The sequence below is a fragment of the Lethenteron reissneri genome, chromosome 29, assembly GCF_015708825.2.
Source record: "Lethenteron reissneri isolate LAM-NWPU_2019-01 chromosome 29, ASM1570882v1, whole genome shotgun sequence".
Taxonomy (NCBI): Eukaryota; Metazoa; Chordata; class Hyperoartia; order Petromyzontiformes; family Petromyzontidae; genus Lethenteron; species Lethenteron reissneri.
In genome coordinates, this window is record NC_083807.1 from 13,395,853 (window position 1) to 13,415,986 (window position 20,134).

The 20,134-nt window shown below is 43.5% G+C and overlaps 1 protein-coding gene across 1 annotated transcript in view; it reads right to left on the reverse strand.

Annotated features, from left to right (window-relative positions):
- The window catches only part of LOC133349274 (angiopoietin-2-like), a 44,211-nt gene that overhangs the window by 7,816 nt on the left and 16,261 nt on the right, over positions 1 to 20,134 (reverse strand). Inside the window, exons 3-7 of the mRNA XM_061562635.1 lie at positions 18,235 to 18,356; positions 16,213 to 16,445; positions 15,061 to 15,188; positions 11,821 to 11,922; positions 10,601 to 10,767 (exon numbers count right to left, since the gene is read on the reverse strand). Of these exons, the coding sequence (XP_061418619.1) occupies positions 10,601 to 10,767; positions 11,821 to 11,922; positions 15,061 to 15,188; positions 16,213 to 16,445; positions 18,235 to 18,356 (752 nt within the window). The remainder of the gene's footprint in view (positions 1 to 10,600; positions 10,768 to 11,820; positions 11,923 to 15,060; positions 15,189 to 16,212; positions 16,446 to 18,234; positions 18,357 to 20,134) is intronic.

The following is a 20,134-nucleotide window of genomic DNA, read 5'->3' on the forward strand; positions in this document are numbered from 1 at the left end:
ATACTTCACCGCATGGCTCACAGGGTTATACCTAATACATGAAACTGAAATAAATTAACTGAAACCACGCTGATCACTGCAGATTTGGTGAAGGTGGGGAGGATTTTTGTGGGAACAGAATCCAATGCAATAGATGTTGCTGCACTGCTCTCTACTGCCCACAGCATAGCCCTTCGACGCACGGCAGCCGGCTATCCAAGCACGATCCAGGCTCAGACCCGCTTAGCTTCCAATATCTGACAAAAATTGGGTGCATTTCAAGTGATCCGGTCAAAGGCATTATTATTGAATTGGTCCTGAAGCTTCTTGACCAATCTTCACCTGGCTGGTCAATGCAGGATTTGTGAAGAGAAGGTTGGGTCCCAGGACCAGCACGTGCATCACTTGCCACTGGTGTTAACTGTGGTTGGGAATCAAACTCGGGTCGCGAGGTTCATTTGCGCAGTATGCTAACCACAACGCCACTGTTTCACTCCTTCCATCTAAACATGTACCGTCTTAGACTTGCCAAGTCCCCATGTGTGCAGTATGCATGGGACCACGATTAGAAAATGACTTATGATTGGTTTGCTGTGACGTAACATGTATTATGCAATTATTTTAAATGGAGTGCTCTACAATAATTTTAAAGGGACAGGCGGTGAGAAAATATGTACAAATGCAAGGGAAAATATGTACTCATGGAAATCATCATCTCAGGCATTTTAAGAGCTTACGTTATGAGGCCTCCTTTGCCAGTTCCAAAACATAATAATAGGCTTCAGTTTTGTTGCCAGAAAAAAGGGGAAAACACCTATTATTATTTTAAGATATTCTCCATACTCTCTGGTTCTTTCAGTAAAGTCACGTAGACAGAAAAAAAAACACGACGTTTCGGTCGCAACACAAGCGCCCGTCTTCAGGTGAGGAAAAATTATCTGCTGTAGGAGTTAGGACACAGCCAAACTCCTTCCCCCCCCTTCCCTCTCCTCTCCCCCTCCCCTCTCCCATCCCGTGCCTATATAAAGCCACAACAGCAGATCATTTTTTCTCCCCTCAAGACGGACGCTTGTGTTGCGACCGAAAGTATGTATTCCTGCAGTCACGAAAGCTTCAAATCAAGATCTTCTCCATGTTTTAAATATTACGTTTAGCGAAATATATTGTAATTTTAATCATGCATATCACCATGAATGCGCCCGATCTTGTCTGACCTGGGGAACTAAGGTGTGTTGAGCCTGGATAGGACTTGGGTAGGTGAGCACAGTTCACAACAGGTGCTATAGGCTACTGCGGGGCTATTGTGGGCAGCAGAGGACAGTTCAGCACAACCCATTGTCACGTGTTATGTGTTATGTTATGTTCCCACATACATGCCCACTTGCTGTAGCCAACTCGCACCGACCAGCATGGTGAAGTATGGTCAAACAAGCCCCCACGACCCACATGGCAGTGGATTTACAACGGGCTGTCCTTGTCAATAATATGTAATGAATATTACAATATTGCAACCTGCCATAATAACTATTATATAACTCAAAACATAATTTGCGTTGTTATGGAGAATATAAATAACACATTTAAATAAGCAGGCAATATGTCTCCTTCACATATTCAACTCTCCACATCAAAACTAAATACGTAAATAGTTTCCTACATCACCCATAAGTCACATGGTCTTCTGAGAGTACATCGTTTCAGCAGCGCTGATTTCAAAACAAGCAAACTATGGACCGGTTTTGACACACATTGTCTCATCAGAGGATCCAGGCTTGCTTGACTCAATGCTGGTGAACTGTTGATCTTAGAGGCAAGGACCCTCGCTTTCCGATATGGGTCCGAGTTCGACGCAAAACGACATAATAACCATTCGAGTCCCCTAATACTGAAGCTTATATCTGCAGTACCTAGGCTGTGTGTCGCAATCTGTCCGCCGTGAGTGTGAAGTCTTGTGAATGACAAATGCTTTAAAGTTACGGTCATTTATGTCATGGTGGCACTCTATGGATGTCTAGACTCCTCCCATGAAATGTTACGCGGTGTTAATGCAGTGATGTCACTAGAATGTTATGACAAAGCAATGGCCAGTGAATTTAAAGTATTTATTTTCTCATTTAAAAATGGTGTTGAACTTTCAAACTTTGTGTTTGTACAGCCTGGGACACACAGCCTGGGGACGTATCTGCACGACAGCTTCACTTATGTAGAATAAATAATGACGAAAGAAACCCTGCAAAGATATGTCCCCCCCAATATATTGCTATAAAAATGTCGATGCTATGTAAATAAAAACAACAATTTGCTAAACCTTGGCCACACTATCTGGACTTGTCTTCATATAAATCAATGCATAGATTTCTGTTTATATTGTTGTGGTTATGGTTGTACTTTATTAATCTCTCATCTCTGCCATTACATACAATGAAACAAGAAATGGTAAAACAAGTAAAAACAGAGCAATGTAATACAATACACTATTAGACGGTATTGTAAAAATAAAATAAAAGTCCACCTCACGTGTAGTGAATTTTTTTTATATTTTAGGCAGGAAATTAGTTTTAAAATTTAGATCTTTTTCTGGGTTGGGACGCCCAGACACCCTGGAAGATTTGGTCCCCCTCAATGTTGACTCCTTGGCTACGGCCTTGCGTAAATGTATGAGTACCTGTTGATCTTTGTTTTTACTATTCATATAGCTCCTTTTTCAGAAGCAGCCTGGCCACGAATGATAGTTCAACAAAGTGGTATCTCATGTGGAAATGTATTCTGTAACGATTCCGCACACATTATAACATGTTGTTAAAAGTTACATTTAAATGTGACTTAAATCTTCTGTCATGGACCAAATTTGCCCTACATTGTAAAGTGTTTGTCACCTATAATAACACTGTGTAACCATTTTTTTTGTTTTGTTCCTGGGTAGTAAGTGTTATTTACTAATTTCTTATGCCTCAAAAGTACAGAAAATGGCTATTATTCCCCACAAACTTTGGTTTGTGACCAGTACAGTGATATTTAGAAATTTACCAATTTTTCAGAACATTCCAGATAGATTCAGTGCTGAGTAACTTCTAGAACATTCCAGAACTTTCCAGTAATATAAATAGTAGTATAAATACAGGAGCCTTAAGCCCACCAGTTCAGTTTCATTCCAGCTGCCTAAGTGGATACATATCTGCATTTTTCTGAGATGGCATCAAGAGGCTGCAAGCATCCAGCAGATGCATTTTGCTATGTCTGCGGCCAATTTATCAAGACAAGAGCGAAAATGTACTCTGTAGAAGCATCTGCTAAGATGTGTGAGGCCTACAGGGCATATTTCGGCATGCCTGTCGGGGATCAAGACAAACCCTGGACACCTCATTTCACCTGCAAGCAATGCAAAACAATCTCTGGAAGGTAGGATGTACAATTGTTGCTCGGAATTTATGTTATAAAATTTGTTAAAAATGTTCAATTGTAAAAGTTTTTCATTTTAAAATGTGAATTTTCAATATTATTGAAAAAATATATCATATAAAAAATGTTGCGAGAATCTCTTACACATTAGTCATGGGTGAAATCAATTTATTTTTGTAGGATGGTACAGAGGGGAAAAGAGAGCCATGAAGTTCGTTATCCCAAGAATTTGGCGGGAACCCACTGACCACTCAAGCAGCTGCTACTTCTGCATGGTGGACCCTTCCAAACGTCGGACTGGCAAGAATGCACCTGCTATCACGTATCCGGACCTTCCTTCATCAATCGACCCGGTGCCACACTGCCATGAGCTCCCCATACCCACTCCTCCGGAGAGAGAGTCTTTAGAAGAGAGCAGCAAGTCAGAGAGTGAGGAAGACGTTATAGATCCAGATGACAATTTCAGAGGTGGAGTTGAGGAGAGAAACCCATACTACTCCAACCAAAAAGACCTCAACGACTTGATCAGAGATCTTGGTCTCACCAAGTCCAATGCCGAGCTTTTGACGTCTAGGCTCAAGCAGTGGAACTTGTTGGATGAAAGTGTGAAAGTCGCAGATCAGAGAAAGTGTCACCAACCTTTTTGCAGCTTCTTCACCCGTCAAGATGGGAAAGGTCAAAGCTGGTGTCTTCGTCAGACCACAGATAAAGAAGATCCTGGAGTGCAATGAATTCCCCAAGAAGCTCACTAGTAAGGAGAAAGTGGCTTGGAACAGCTTTGTCGCAGTGGTTCGTGGCTTCATGGGTAATCACAAGATCGAAAACTACGTGGAGCTGGTTGAGACTGGTGAAGAACTATGGCACAATGGGCTGTAGGATGTTCCTAAAAGTCCATATCCTTGATGCTCATCTTGATAAATTCAAGGAGAACATGGGAGCGTACTCGGACGAGCAAGGCGAGTGCTTCCACCAGGATATACTGGACTTTGAACGCCACTACCAAGGACAGTATAACGAGAACAGGATGGGAGACTACATTTTGGGGCTGATTCATGAAAATGATTTACAGTATAATCGTAAGTCTCGAAAAACTACTCACTTCTAAATCTTGTGTAGTCATTTTTGTATTACCTTAGTATAAATACATGTTAATTTTGATTCATATGTTGTTTTTTATGACTTTATGTGAACAAAAAGACACAAATTCGCCCGTTTTCTCATTGAAAATAGTAAAATTTCTGGTCACAAAAGCAACGTTTGTGGGAAATAATAGCAATTTCTATACTTTTTAGGCATAAGCAATTACGAAATCACATTTACTACCCAGGAACACAAATTGTGTTACATAGTGTAATTTATTTTAATTATTCTTTGGGTCTTTTGGAAAAGCCACGTAGATAGAAAAATTATAAAATTGATACAATATCACGACGTTCCGATTGCAACACAAGCAATCGTCATCAGGTGAGCTCTATGGTATAGAGTTTTGATGGAATTCTTCTGGGATGGTGGTGGGAGTCAGGTTTTAGGTAGGCATCCATATGGGTGGCTTTCCTGTAGACAGTGTCCCATTGAGCCATCAGGTCTCTTTTCGATAAAAAAAAAATCGCAGAATGGTAACTTGCCATCCTTTTCCACCTCCATGGTGAATTTGATGGCTGGGTGTATGGAATTGATGTGGTTGAAGAATTGGTCCAGAGCTGGTAGGCCATGTGGCCAGATGACGAACGTGTCATCTACGTATCTCTTCCACAAGGAAGGACGTAGGGTGGATGCCTGGATGGCATCTGTCTCAAATTTTTCCATGAAAACATTGGCTAAAACTGGAGATAAGGGAGAGCCCATTGGGGTACCTTAACTTGTTTGTAGAATGTTGATTTTTTTAAACTCGATTTTGTGCATTTTACCATATCTAATTATCCCATTTAAACAATATACCCATTAAACAATTATGGCTGATGTTCCATGATCCAACATTTTGCCCACACATAACATTCTAATTGACCAGTCCCTATAAGAAAAGCACATAAGAAAGTAAAATAGTCATTGTAATCCTGCAACATTTGTGTACTCGTTGTGAAGTATAGATATTGCAGTATAACTGTAAGTCTTGCTTGTTGTTTGCCCTACTTTTATCAACTCTACCTGAATCCTCGTGTAGTTTTATTCATTTTCCCTTCATCTTCCCCGTGTTTTCTTTCTAACAAAAAAGTTTGTGTTACCTTATTGCAGTCTCGCCTGATTCAAATAAAGTCTTCCACTCGGTAATCTACGCGGGGAGCATTAGCCAATTTAACACGAATTAAACCGCACTTGCGAGTTATACCCAAAGCACCAGCATGGCCAAACAACCCCCATGACTGACGCGGCTTAGCAAAGCGTTCGTACGTCACGTGATCGACCGAGCACTGTGCGTTACAGTACTCGAATAGTTATTGTCATCATCATTACTACCTCACTCGTACTTTGCGTTGCATCTGGGAAGGGCTGTCTTGCTTGATGCCTATTAACTAAGGCGCCTGTGTGTGCGCACTGATGTCAAGCACACTTCCGTTGGTACACGCTGCAGAAATTCAAACTTGGAGCTTCTCGCCAGAGCGTGTTGATTTACTTTTCCCCACGTGCCCTCCTCTCTGGACTGAATTTGTACTTGCGAACTAGCACCTCGTGCCGGTCGTAACAGAGATCATTTGTTATCTCTCCATGCGAGCGCGAAGAGTTAGTTTTCGTTGCCAATTGTGTTTCATTATGTAAGCTTATTTACCGTTTAGATTTGTTTTCCATTTCGCTGTACTGTTTTAGTTTCCAAATTCCACATTGCATTCGTATTAACTCCGATCTGTTACACCATCAATAACGCAATTTGTTGCTGGCTTGGCGTTTTTAGATTATTTAGAGTATTTGGCTGCTATAAATGTCCACGTGATAAGCCACTTTGTTGAGCTATCATTTGTGTCCATGTCGCTTCTGAAAAAAATGCTAATAGCTCAGTGGGATTTTCCTGGTAAGATATAAAACAGTTTTATTTGTATATATTTCTTAAGAGTTGCTTATCTTTGCTTTACTTTGCACTCCGATCTTGTTTTGTATTATTTGATGTTCTGACGTTTTGACCCCCTGCCCGCCCCACTGGACATCTGTACAAAACGCTTTATAGCTCATCAGATTCCTCCAGTCTAAATAAATATATTCTTTGGGTCTTTCGGTAAAGCCACGTAGATAGAAAAAAATATAAAAATATCACGACGTTTCGATCGCAACACAAGCAATCGTCATCAGGTGAACAAATTGCGGGAGAGCTGCTGAGGCAGGATGTTATAAAGGTTTGAGATGGGTGTAGCCCAAGGGTGGTCATAAGTGAAGTGGGCGGGGCTAGTGGTGACATTAGCATGTCAATGTAAGACGACGCTGCGGGGGTCGCCATTGTATTGTGAGAGGTTAGCATGTCAATCCTACAGCAACACCTTGTGATGTCACCCTCGTACATATGAATGCAATATCCAGGTTTTTGAAGAAACTTTGGCTTTTTGTAGAACAAATTCGTCTCAGAAATCAGGTCAACCGTCGATTGTCGAGGGTGATGCAGAGGAACGGTGGCTCGGACAAAAATTAAATAAAATAGGCATAGATGTGTTAACCACCCTTCTGCGCTCTTGCACAATGTGTGGGGGGGGGGGGTTACTGAAGCAACGTACATTATGCATTTGCATTATGCGAGCCCTTTGAACTTGTCCTTCATGTCTATTGTGTTGATTAAAATTGCCCTAGCAACGGTAATCCCTATTGAAGTAGGCAAGGCATTTAAATAATGTATTATTTGATTATTCACTTCCACGCAGCACTAAGACCATAGCTATCCTTTATATAAGGAAGGAAACAGTAAGCCTTCTCCACAAATCTGGCTGTCGCCTGATGAAGCTAGTTGTAATTACTGGTGAAACGTCGTACTCTGTTTGTAAATGTTGTGGCTTGCCTCTCCAACACACAACCGGTTAGTGCTGTAATCGTGACGAATTGGCCACGTTCTATTTACGTGACAACCCTTACTAGTCGGCTGTGTCGGGTGGTGGGGGGTTTTAACGACACATTTATATATTTACGCGATCTAACCCAAAAACCTCTATTATGGATATTGGTTGCGAAAGCTTACGTGTTAAAATGAAAAACCATGTTACGATATAAACACAGGTGTATTGTTTGCCTACGTAGAATAGGGGTGCGAACATACACAGAGTGGTTTATTTTGATTGCCTCTTCAAGCAAGTGGCTTGCGTGTTGACAAGTTTGCGGTCATGTTGGTACTGAGTTACTAATGTTCCCACGAGTCAGTTGCAGATAATGAGCCAGTTGTGTGCATACACATGTTTTTATTCTTCTTGTAAACACGGTTGCTTAGTAACCTGGATAACGAACCCACGGGTAATCGAGAGTTAACTTTTATGAGAAGCAACGTACCCTGATGTCTGTGCATACAAAGTCCCAAACCACTGGACCGAATCAGCGTTGCAGAGCAGTTATCCACAAAATCTGAGCGCACCTCAGGGCCTCCCGTGACTCAATGCTTTCAATGCAAATTGTATTTTATTAACGCGAGAATATTGTACATCTTGGTTTGGTTGAGTTTGGAAATCTGCAAATGTGGGACGATAGAAAAATTAACCATAAACTATGCGGTGTTGTCTTCTTGGGCGACCAACAATGCCATGTGTTCTACATTTGGCAATCCTATGAGATATTTAGTTTGGCCATGAAAGTCGATGCTCCAGTCTCTATTTGCACATTATTTCTTGAGTTAATATGCAATGGCAATGACACATTTGATTTCTTTCAAAGATGCGTATGGCTTAATGTGGAACATACTGTACAGTTTTTTTAAGACAGATCCAACAATGACATGTATCTATATTTACACCTGTTGAATCAAAGGCATAGTTTCGTCTTCTATTTTGTCTATCGGGTAATGCAAAGCTTTAAAAAATGTGCAACTTTTCAGAATGCAGTACCATTAGATCGAAGAACGTTGCTTCCTGTGCAAAATGACAGTCTCAACGTATCTACATCATTAATTACAACACACTTGCAAAACATTTTGCAGCTGCTGCAGCTAAAGTACATTCCCACACGATTGAATGAGCGGTGCGCACAATTTAATCATATATATGTGTACGTGTTTCACAGGGTGCGATATTCATTGCGTAAATTCATCCTGAACAAGTTGTGTATTTAAAATGCCCGTACGTGTGTTGTTACGTGTTGGCTTTGTCCACGTCAACTGCAACCCTGGACCCCCTTGCGAATGAGATGTTCCATCTCAAGGGATTTTCCAGGTGAAACATTGTTGTAAAAAAGTAGTAGTAATAATCATATGAAACTTTCCACAATGTACGTCAAGCAATGTATATATATGTAGTGGCATCGGCGGATGTCACTGCATGTTGTGTGAAGCCGGCCTGTGTGAGGCACGACACACGCCGCTCACACCACCTACAACGTTGCAGTGGGAATGCAGTACCGGCCTTAGCGGGGGCCGGCTGAGATCGCCGACCAAGGATGGATGGCACTGCAGGTTAGGGGGCGAGAGTGCCAGGGACGGTGCAGGGGTACACAGGGGGCCATGGCACTCCATGTGAACCCAGAGGCCTGGTGACCAGAAGTGGCTGGGGGACCACGGGACCAGGACCAGGTCCCTCTCGAAGGCTCGAGAAGGGGGGGCATGGCTAGGGGCCGGGTAAGCCCCGCCACGGGCAATATAAGCGGGAGCCCTGAACGGGTGCAGCTGGCTGTTGCAATAATCAAGACCGAAGCCGTCACCTGGAGAAGAGCTGCCCGACTACAAGACCCGGACCCGAGCCGGGGTCCGGTCCGAGATAGCCACCCCGTGTGAGCGAGGGTGAGCTAGACCGGAGGAGATAACCCCCTAAGGTAGCTGGTGAAGGGGCAGATGTACCACTTCGTGTTTGGGGCTTTATTGTTAAATAAACGTGTTGCATCTAAGAAGTCTCTGCCTCGCTGGTGTGAACTACTGCATATATATGGTTGGCTTCACTATTCTGGCAAATCGCCCGATGATGCTGGATGTAATTACCAGCGAAACGTCGTACTCAGATTGTAAATGTTGTGGATTCACTCTTCAACATACCGGTGGGTTGAAGTAGTAACTATTTGGCGTTTTGTTTACGTGACAAATCCCTTACTGATTAGCCGTGTCAGGTGGCGGAGGGTTTCGACACATTTATACTTATGCGATCTAACCGAAAAAGCTTCATTATGAAAAATATCTCTAAGTATTTCATGGAGCCAGTGATAGGTCATTGTAGGAATGGTATCTAACCACTGGCAGTGCGATGATCATGATGTGTGTGCATGAAAATGTTATTGCCGTAGTGTATACCGAATGCCCAAGCAGCTTCTGTTTGGCCGGTTAGAGGGGGCTAAATGGCCGCGGCACGGGCGAAAGAAGAAAGGGACTGATGTGGTACAGAAGGATGTGGAGGTGATTGTACTTTCCGATGACTGGTACCAGCAGTGTCAAGATCGGCCTCTGTGGAAGAGGTTCATGAAGGATGCTACTGGGGAGTTGGAGACAGTCACCCTTTAGCAACAACGGAGGGCAGAGGAGCGACGCTCACAACAACGAGCAGAGCGCTGGGCGGCTAAAATGCAGAGAGTTGCCACAGTGGGGAGCACAGTCGGTGCATCTGCCAGTCATCTCAGGCAACCCATGGTACCTGGGTCTGTTCCGTGACCTCATGTCAGTAGGTCTTCAAACACTTGACGTGGCTTCAGAGTGCACCTAGCATGGCACAAGGGCGTGATGATGTCACTGCCACTTCGTGGTGAACGGTTGTTGTTGTTGTTGTTGATGCCCGTAGTGCATGTGAGTGGATATCTCTTCACAATTATACTCGACATCACTGAGGCCAAATTATCCGCAACTCCTATTATTCACACCTAAAATCGATCCACAAACATTTTTCTTTATCTTTTTTCTTCTATTATCCGCACTTTTTCACAGGTAAAAAAGGAGCCATGCAGAAGTGGTCAAAAGTGAATCCTCTTCTGTGCGTGTTTCCACAGACAACTGTGTAGGTAACAGGAGGAATTCACAGAGTTGATGACGCATAACCGAATCCGCAACATTGCCCCCTACATCTCCGCCTGAAAAAAGGGGAAGTGCTGCATTTGTGCACAAAGACAACGTTGTCCCCTGTGGCCCTCTCACCTGAAGTTGTGTGCCTCACTCTCGATCGCGAAGCTGTTGTAGAGAGAGAACGCCTCGTGGCCTTCCCAGTCTTTGAGTCCGACCCTGAGCACGTACGACTTGTGGCTGGTCAGCTGATGGACCACCTCGTTTCCTAGCCAGTGCTCGCCCACGGGGTCTCCAAATCCCTGTGTGACACGTGGAAAATACGTTCCTAATTTAGCCTTGGTAGATTCAATGCAAAAACTTAAAATTCACACAAGGAAGGTTGTGGAGATGCACGCTTGCAATTGCATTGCGAGATAGAACAAAACACATAGATTAGACAGCAGACGCTGGTTAAAGACAATTTGGGCATATTCTTTGGTTCTTTCGGTAAAGTCAAATTAAAATAACAAAAATAATTATATTTTATTAACGTCGTGAGTTTTAATATTTTTTTATTTTTTTATTTTTATTTTAATAATTTCTATCTACGTGACCATACCGAAAGAAGCAAATAATATGAATTCCTACAGTCACGAAAGTTTTAAGTCACAATTTGAGCAGTTTAGAAAAGAAAGAGGGCTTAACGGCAGGACTCGGCACTCGAGGGGGGACGATAGCCGGTGGTCGGGACTAACGACAATGGCAGCCGATGGTCGAACTGCACCTGGGAGGACGTCCACTGTGGAGAGCGAGCGACGGGATGAGCATTATAGTAGTAGGTTTTTACCCTTTCAACTGGTACAAAAACTGACACCTTTATACAAGGCATCATGTTTGCAATAACCACAACACAAGCAGTCAAAATGCAAACAAAAAGAAACAACTCTGATAATGATAATGATATGCACTGTCCTTGAAGTTGATTGGTCCACACCCGAGACAGCTTTTCTTAGAGCCTAGTCTCCATTGGTGTTGGACCAGATGACGCCAAAAGGCGTACAACTCAGTACCAGTCAAAAGGGTAAAACCCTATTACTATATTTTGCCACTGGTAAAGGAGATGTCTCATAGAGGAATGAGCAAGGTGGATGGTGACACTGCAGAACCATGAGAAATGCTGACGGCTTGGAGAGGCCCTCATGGAGCAATGGGTTAAGTATCGATGGTGGTGATGATGAAATTAATATGGAAGGTTCTGTGTTTAAAGAAACCCAATTTTTTGCCTGTAAAATACACAGGGAGGTGACAGGGACAGATACAAATACAGTTATGTTTAGGTCAAATTCTAACCAAATGCGCCCATGTAATCTCACCAATTTATACTCCTTCCAGGTGCGATGAAAGTCCAGGGAGCCATCTTTCCGGCGCTGGAGTACAGTCCACCCACCGCCATCAGTCTCCATGTCGCAATAGACCTGGACAGTGCAGACGGGGGACCAATGCAGACAAAATTAGCATTCACTTTAACACGTAGGCTTTCGCGAACCAATATTAATCATAATAAAGGTTTTTGAATGAGATCGCATACATATAAATGTGTCTTCAACCCACCACCACCCGACACAGTCCAATTAGTAAGGTTTGCCATGTGAACAAAATGTGGCGATTAGCTATTACTTCAGCACATCGGTGTGATGGCGAGTCAACCCACAGCATTTACAATTCAGCATTCACCCACTATTTATAATCTTCTTGTTTGTTCCCTTCCAGCATCAACACGACACTGTGCTTTTTTCTTTCTTTCGTATTATTTTTTTTTTAAGCAACTGACAACAGAACATCATTGCGATGTGAGTTTGGCAATCTACTTGACAGCATCAGAAGCTGCTTGACGTATCGTGTCCGTACCTCCAACAAGACAACCTACACTTGCTTGAACACCGACGGAGATGATAACTGAAAAGGCTACAGATACACCTCTAATATGTCTGTAATGTTTTCTGTTTCTGATGTTTAAATTCTGCATCTTCATTTTGTTGCACCACGTCCTACGTGGACTCCATTCCCCTCCCAGGACACTCTTCCCCAACAACCAGGGCTTTCTGTTAAAGGCCCCAGTTAACCTTTAATAAGGGGCCATCCATTTAGTAGGTACGCAAAATCTGTCAAAACTCAACCCCTTCCTCCCCTCCTTGTACGCACGCGGACTTTTTACCCCCCCCCCCCCCACCTGCGTACGTACGCCTGACCCCCCCCCCCCACCCACCTATAGAACGGCCAGCAGAAACGGTCAAGGATGAATACTATGAACGTGTTTGAGCAAACAGATAGTCCACCGCCGGACTATCTAACTCATTTGAAGACATTATTATCGAGGCTTCACCGCCCCCCCCCCCCCCGTTTCCTATGCGTACGTGCATTGTCAGTAGACCCCCGATACGCAAGCGTACGCATTTGGGTGAACTCCCCCTCCCCCCTCCATGCGTACGTACTGAATGGATGGCCCCTAAGCGGGGAGGTCGCTCATCTCTGCTTCCCCCAAAGTCTGGGACTCCCCTTCTTTCTCCAAGCCTCCCACGCTGCTCCTGTTCAAGGCCAGGCTCAAGACCTTCTCAGACGATGACTGTTTCTTTTCTTTCCATAAAACGAACGTGGCCCAATGTGTATGCGCAGCATCTTGAGATGCAGTTGCATTTAAACGCCATGCAAGTCCAAATCGTTTCGATTGCATTTTTTTCATTTTAACCAGGTTTCCCTTCACGACCTTCTTCCGGGCAATTAAAGTAAGGAATTTGTATTGTATTGTACATCGAAGTGTTTGTTTTTATAGGCTACGACCTCCACTTCAGGATAGCTCCTCCAGGCAGTGGCGTGGCTATTAAGTGTGAAGGCGCTGCGACTGCCCTGGGGCCCACAGGTCAGAGGGGCCCAGAGGCACCGGGCTACGAAGAGGCTTTGGGGGGATTGGACCGGGGGACGCCATTTAATTCTCCGCACCAGGGTCAAGACCAACAACTTTATGCCACGACCTCCAGTTTGCAAATGGATTGATTTCTTGGGAGGGGCCTCCAGATGAAAATGGGCAGCAAAAGCTTTTTTTTACAGAGAGGATTTTTGCTTTGTGCCCGTGGCTCTTGCGTATTGAATGCAGATGCCTTTGTTGGCCTCATTATCTGCGGAAAATTGATGCTTCTTTCAGAGTGTGGCCTCGAGTCTTTAATTCACGTTCACAGGCGTGCAGACAGCAATCTCTTTGAATACGAGCCCATAACACGCATGTTTCTGGGTCAAGCCATGGAGATTGTCAACCAGGGAATGATTCTCTATGAGACAGCCTACCTCACCATTTAAAATATTGGTTCAGGCATGCGTTAATACTTTGATTCCATTCGGAGCAGAATTGGTTTATTGAGTCTAGATTTGAAGCTTTTGTGACTGCAAGGATTCATATTCTTAGGTTTTTTCGGTAAAGTCACGTAGGTAAAACATTAAAATTAATAAAAGTAAAATAAAATAAAAAATCACGACGTTTCGGAGGCAACACAAGCTTCCGTCTTCAGGTGGAACCTCACCTTACCATATGAATAAAAAGTGTGCTGTACTTGGCCCTTCCCCCCTCTCCAACCATTATATAAACGGAGTGGTAGCTCCTGCAATCTCTCATTTACTTGATACAGCTGTCGTGGCTGTGACGGTTCCACCTGAAGACGGAAGCTTGTGTTGCCTCCGAAACGTCGTGATTTTTATTTTATTTTACTTTTATTAATTTTAATGTTTTACCTACGTGACTTTACCGAAAAAACCTAAGAATATGGTTTATTGAGGTGTCACAAAAACATTCACAACACAATGACAAACAAAATACTTACATTTTGTATAAGGCACACAGTAACACTTTGCTTTGAGTGAAAATGAGAAATTTTATGATATGCATCATAGATGATGATATAATCATTTACAGGTCTTTGTCAAATCGGTTAATATATTTTTATAACCCTTACAATGCATGCGTCGAATCGCGTGTGTTAAAAACAATAATGTATTATTTATGCGCATTCTCTGCAAATTATATATAGATGTTATATGTAGGCTAATGGGGCAAACAAAACTGTACAAATTAGACCAGAACTAGAGATGCGATACAAACGAGATGCGAGAAACTTGAAGATAAAAGATGAATTGCTGCATAAAATCTCGACCTTGAACAGTGACAATCCATCAGATTGCGACGAGGCTGAATCATTGCATCCCCACCTTTAACACTTTGCCTTTTCTGCCCTCATCATTACCCGAATGATGCCCATTCATCAAATCGACAGGAGGCTCAGGTGGGTGTGGTGGTTTGGCGTATCATTACATTCCTCTATAACTGCATTCCGGACTTATTGGGCAAAAGTGGGTGGCGATTTAGTCGATGCGTGAGTCCTGTCTGTTTTCTGTAACAACTGGCACGATTGAGTCACACCAGACGCTGGGCAGCCTCGATGACGCCAGTGCCAAACCAATTTAGTACCAGCGTTGGCCAAACCAAATTAGTACCAGCGTTTGCCAAGCTTCTCGGCCCCCCACGATGTTGTGTGTGCGGTGCGCGTGAGCAACCAGCACCAGCTCACCTTGACGGGCTCGCTCATGTTCCGCACCGAGACGCTGTAAACTCCACTGCTCGTTTTCCCCAAATGATAGAGGTCGGCACAGTCCTGGAATTCAGTCTTTACTTCGTCATTGGCGCTTTGCTGATTCACTGCGAACAAGCAAAAGTAGACAAGGGGCTTGGAAACGGAAAGAAAAAAACCTCCACCGCCGATTCTTGCATTGATCATGCGAGCAGTATCTGCTCTTGCGCATGTAATGGGCAGTCTATAGCCGGCTATTATCTATATGGAATGTAATGTCTCGTAGTTAAGGTGTTAAATTATTTTTGCCTACCTTCTGGACATTAAATATATTTTCACATTTGTCATTAGAGACGAGGATTGCACACCATTGTCCTAATTACATTCTTATGTGGCTGGCTAATCCTTAGCAAATTTAGACTGCATTTGCTGGATAAATAATACATGGGCATTTCACCAAACGCATCTAAGATGGCATGCAAACTCATGAAGCATTGTGTAATATCATGGGTAATGGCAGATAAAAGCATAACTCTGTTGCCTCTCTCCACATATAAATAATAATTATTTTATTCCAGAAGCCAATAAGCCAATGACTAAAACATATATTTACGTGTCAGTGGTTACACAGAACCGGGTTCTGCTTCACCCTTACCCATTCCAATAATGATGTACACGTGTACATCATTACACATGTACATCACTACCGTCATTGGAAAGGAATCGGAAAAAAAATTGTCGGTCAGAAGACGTATCGAGGCTGCCACAAAGCCATGCGGGAGGGCGTCTGGCACAGTTGGGTGCCAGCTATCATTGCGTGCAGTCGTGTCGCTACAGTTCTTTGCGGTGAGTACAATGTCTTGAAAAACAACGGCGCTACGCCTCTTTAAATAAAGTTAATGCTAACCACTTGCGCGTTCCGAGATTCCGCGGTGAACGAGACCCAAGCCGCAACTTGCAGACGTCTCGGAACAGGAAAGTGTCAACATAAAATTGAATAACCTTGTAAGAACAGTGCAATAAACAAATATCAAGTAAATGCCCCTTTTGAAGGTGATTTTTAGATAAACATAAAAGCCACGGAGGCCACATTAGCGGAGGATACTGCTGCGTCTCATTGCCCGGATGCGGAAAAACCCAGAGATGTGTCACCTGCTGCATGAGTCAGCATGTTGAGGAGGCTGTGCAGGGTGTGCATCATCTCCTGCTGCTGCTGCTGCAGCAGGGAACTGTTCCTCTCGGCCACCTCCAGGTGCCTCTCGACCTGCGACACGACGACTGCCTGGTCCTCCACCACCTTCTGGAGCTGCCGCTTCTCCTGCACGATCAACTGGAGCTTCATCTCGTGGCTGTCCTGCATCGCTGTGAGCCTCCCTTCCAGCACGCTGGGCAAAAAATAATAAAAATGAACAGAGTCGTACAGCGGTGACAGTACTGCAGCGTCCTCCGAGGCGTTGGCGACCAGACCTGGACACAGATGTAGGAGTCGTTTGCTATACAAAGCCAAAGGAAAGAAGAATGTTCTGTAATCATTTTTACAAAATGTTATTGCAGAATCATTTACCAGGAATGTAAAAAAATATATATATATGATACGTTCACATAATAACTGGGCCTTAATTTGCCTCTCTGCATTAAAATAACATTGTTTCAGTCCATCAGCCCTTGGGCCTTCCATGAGACCCATAAGGTAAACGCCAGTCCATATTTCTCCGTTTAAATGATGCTTCTCTATAGCATTGATTTGGGAAGCCCACGGGCTGATGGGCAAAACATATGTTGAAGTAGGTAGACACACGGATAATTCTATTGGTTTATTTTGACCCTCTACTCAGTGGCTTGTTCATCACTCACAGATTAACACAATTGTACGGATAGACGTCAGACACCTAACACCATACGTCACTTTTAGTCACATTAATTTGTTCTACTTCATGTCCCAAGGCTAACGGATCAGGGGTGACGTGTAATTAGGGTCTGTAGCTTGAGTCCCGAGACAGCTGATGGATGTATAAAGTTGACAACAGCTTCTAGCTTCCCCTGTAGGACTTTCAAATCTAAGCAACATTTTCCACATGTGTTTTTTTTTCAAACTCCATAATGACCTGAAATGCACTGCATGTAACATAAATGCTGCCTGTGCTTAGAGATTATGATTTTTTTCAAGGCCAAGTCACTTATGTGTAACACGTCATAAATGTCCCCCAGCTAAATGGCGTGCGACCCAAACCTCTCAACGATGCCACACTTGAGTGCAGATGGTTTGTCTCAACGCCACATTTTATGCTGTGCAATGTAGGGGCGCCGCGGTGGCTAGGAGATGTTAACTACCTCGCTTGGTATACAGGAGGTCGTGAGTTCGATCTCGACCCCGACGCCTATATATTTGGAGTTTGCATGTTCTCCCTGTGGTCGCGTGGATTTTTCTGAGGGTCCTCTGGTTTTTCCCTCCATATATAGACTAAACATGCGTTTTAGAGTTTTTGGCTGCTATAGATTTCCACGTGATTAGCCACTTTGTTGAACTCTTATTTGTGCTAGCCAGGTGTCTTCTGGAAAAGAGCTACATAGCTCAGTGGGGCCTTAACTGATACAATTGTAAAAAATGTTCATAGTAAAAAAAAATGATTGTAGACACGGGCTCCATTGCTGACGTGGCATGAACCCCATCTTTTAAAATTGGGATATCAACATTCTGCACAATAGTACTGACTTCTCGATGACGTGATAGCATGTCCACCATCTAATAAAGAGACGTCTTGCGTCACCGGAGGTTAAACTTCTTGATACAACAACAAAACAACGAAATAAACGTGAGCTTTCTTTTGATATCTTGAAAAAAAGGCTAATCCTGGCTTTGTGCTGGAGAAAGAATGGCAGATTATTAGGGTGACCCAACTCACTCCTCTCTGCAAGGTGCTGATTTTGTCACGGTAATTTTTAGTGAAATCGACGAGGGCGAAAAGTAAAAAAATCCAAGGAAGGTTACGGAGAGAGGAAATGAGGCCGCCCACCGAGAGGAGTTCAAGGAAGTGTCCAAGTCGAGTGTGTTCATACAAGCATTCACATCTGTCACCCAAACTTTACACACTCCCTTTTTTTAATTCACAATTTCCATGATCACCCGTGACCAAATCGTAGCCTTACTTGGATGAGCGCATCTGCAGTAGTTACCTGTTTTTCTCGTGCAGGTGTTCAATCGCTTGTTTCTGCATCAGCACCTGCCTCTCCAGCTTGTTCATAGACAGAGCGTTTTCTAAAATCTTCATCTCCAACTTTGATGTCTGATTAACGAGCTGCAGAATGTAAAATGAGACAGACTGTTTGCACATTTTCAATTCCTGTGGGATGCATTGTATATAAACGTTCATGTAGAGTCTGCAGCCTAATGCCATCAGGCGTGTTGTTATTGCCAATGATGGCACATTGTTTAGCCATTGTGTACACAAGTGTTGCATCCAATATTATGGCATCTTCAGAAGGATGATGTGTGCGTGGAGTGGCATGACGTACACAACGAGCTTTACCATTTAGTCAGCTTAACACGTAGGCCTTCGCGACCAATATCATCCATAATAGAAGTGTTTTGGGTTAGATTGCGTAGTCACCACATCTTTGCCTCTACATTAGGAACGAAACAGGTGGACTTCTCCATGAATCTGGCTCTCGTCTGATGATGCTGGTTGTAATTACTGGCGAAATGTCGTGCTCAGATTGTAAATGTTGTGGCTTGGCTCTCCAACACACCGGTGTGCTGTACTAGTAACGAATTGGCACGTTCTGTTTACGTGACAAACATTGCTAGTTGGCTGTGGTGGGTGGTGGCGGGTTTAACGACACATTCATATATTTACGTGATCTAACCCAAAACAAATTACCATTTAGCGTTGGAGAGATGGATGCAATTGAGGATGGAGTTGGCGGGCACCGAGTTAGGTTCCTAGCCTCTAACATCAGTGGTGAGTGATATACGAACTGATCCCCCCCCCTCCCGTCGTACCAAACCGACACTGCCAGTGCGGTGAAATATAGTTCATCAATTCCTATGGCTGACACTGTGCATAGAGGCCTTCATCTAGCAGTAGATTCACACATGAACGTGTATATTTTTACTGTTTAGTGCAGGCATCAATTCAATCGATCATTAACATTCTCTCCTACAGATGACACATTCTATAATGTGGCTATTTTACAGTACATACTTGTTTATAATCCAGAGTGTTATTTGCGAATGTGTTTACATTCCATAAATGGAAATGAAGCAATATTTAGAATTCTTGAAATTATTTTACGTACAACACAGGGATACGCCATAGACACGGAGCATATGCTTGCAAAAACCATTCCAACATCAACGCCACATCTCGAGAGAGTAGTTCAGATGGTTCAAATGGACAGGGGTGCAACCATTCTCCATTGTTAGTGGTGGATGGAGGAAATGTGACAAAACTTAGATTGAACCATGCAGCCCTGAAGTAACATCTCCTTTTTAAAAAAATTATAATTGTATTGGTTTGGTTACGAGGATGGTGTCACAGTGTAATGGGTGGCACACTGGACTTGCAATTCACAGTTCACCGGTTCGATTTGACCCCGGTACATAGCGGTTTCAACAATCGTACAAGTTTCTTAAACACCTCCGCCCACCCAGCAGTTTAAGTAGAGTGACCACTGCTAGTTGCTCGGCAGATTGTCTGGTGGGGCAAAGTGCGAGCACTTCCACCTCTTGCAAGAGGTCTTGCTGGACTGAAAGAAGAGGCCGAATACCCTCTATGTTGAACTTCTTCTTGAACTTTTTTCACACCGTACGTAGCCAACCGTGCTAATTGGGGGTATAGAAGGGGTTCTCGAGTGCTTCTTCTCGTGAAAGCCCTTCTGCCAGAAGTGTGTGCAAGAAATATCACAGTTGCACCTTTACCATTATATTCTGATGGTGGCGAGATGTTAACTACCTCGCCTGGTATGCAGGTGGTCGTGCGTTCCATCCCGACTCTGACACCTGCTGTATTTTGAGTTTTTGTGTTCTCCCTGTGGTCGCGTGGATTTTTTTATCCGGGTCCTCCGTTATTTCCCC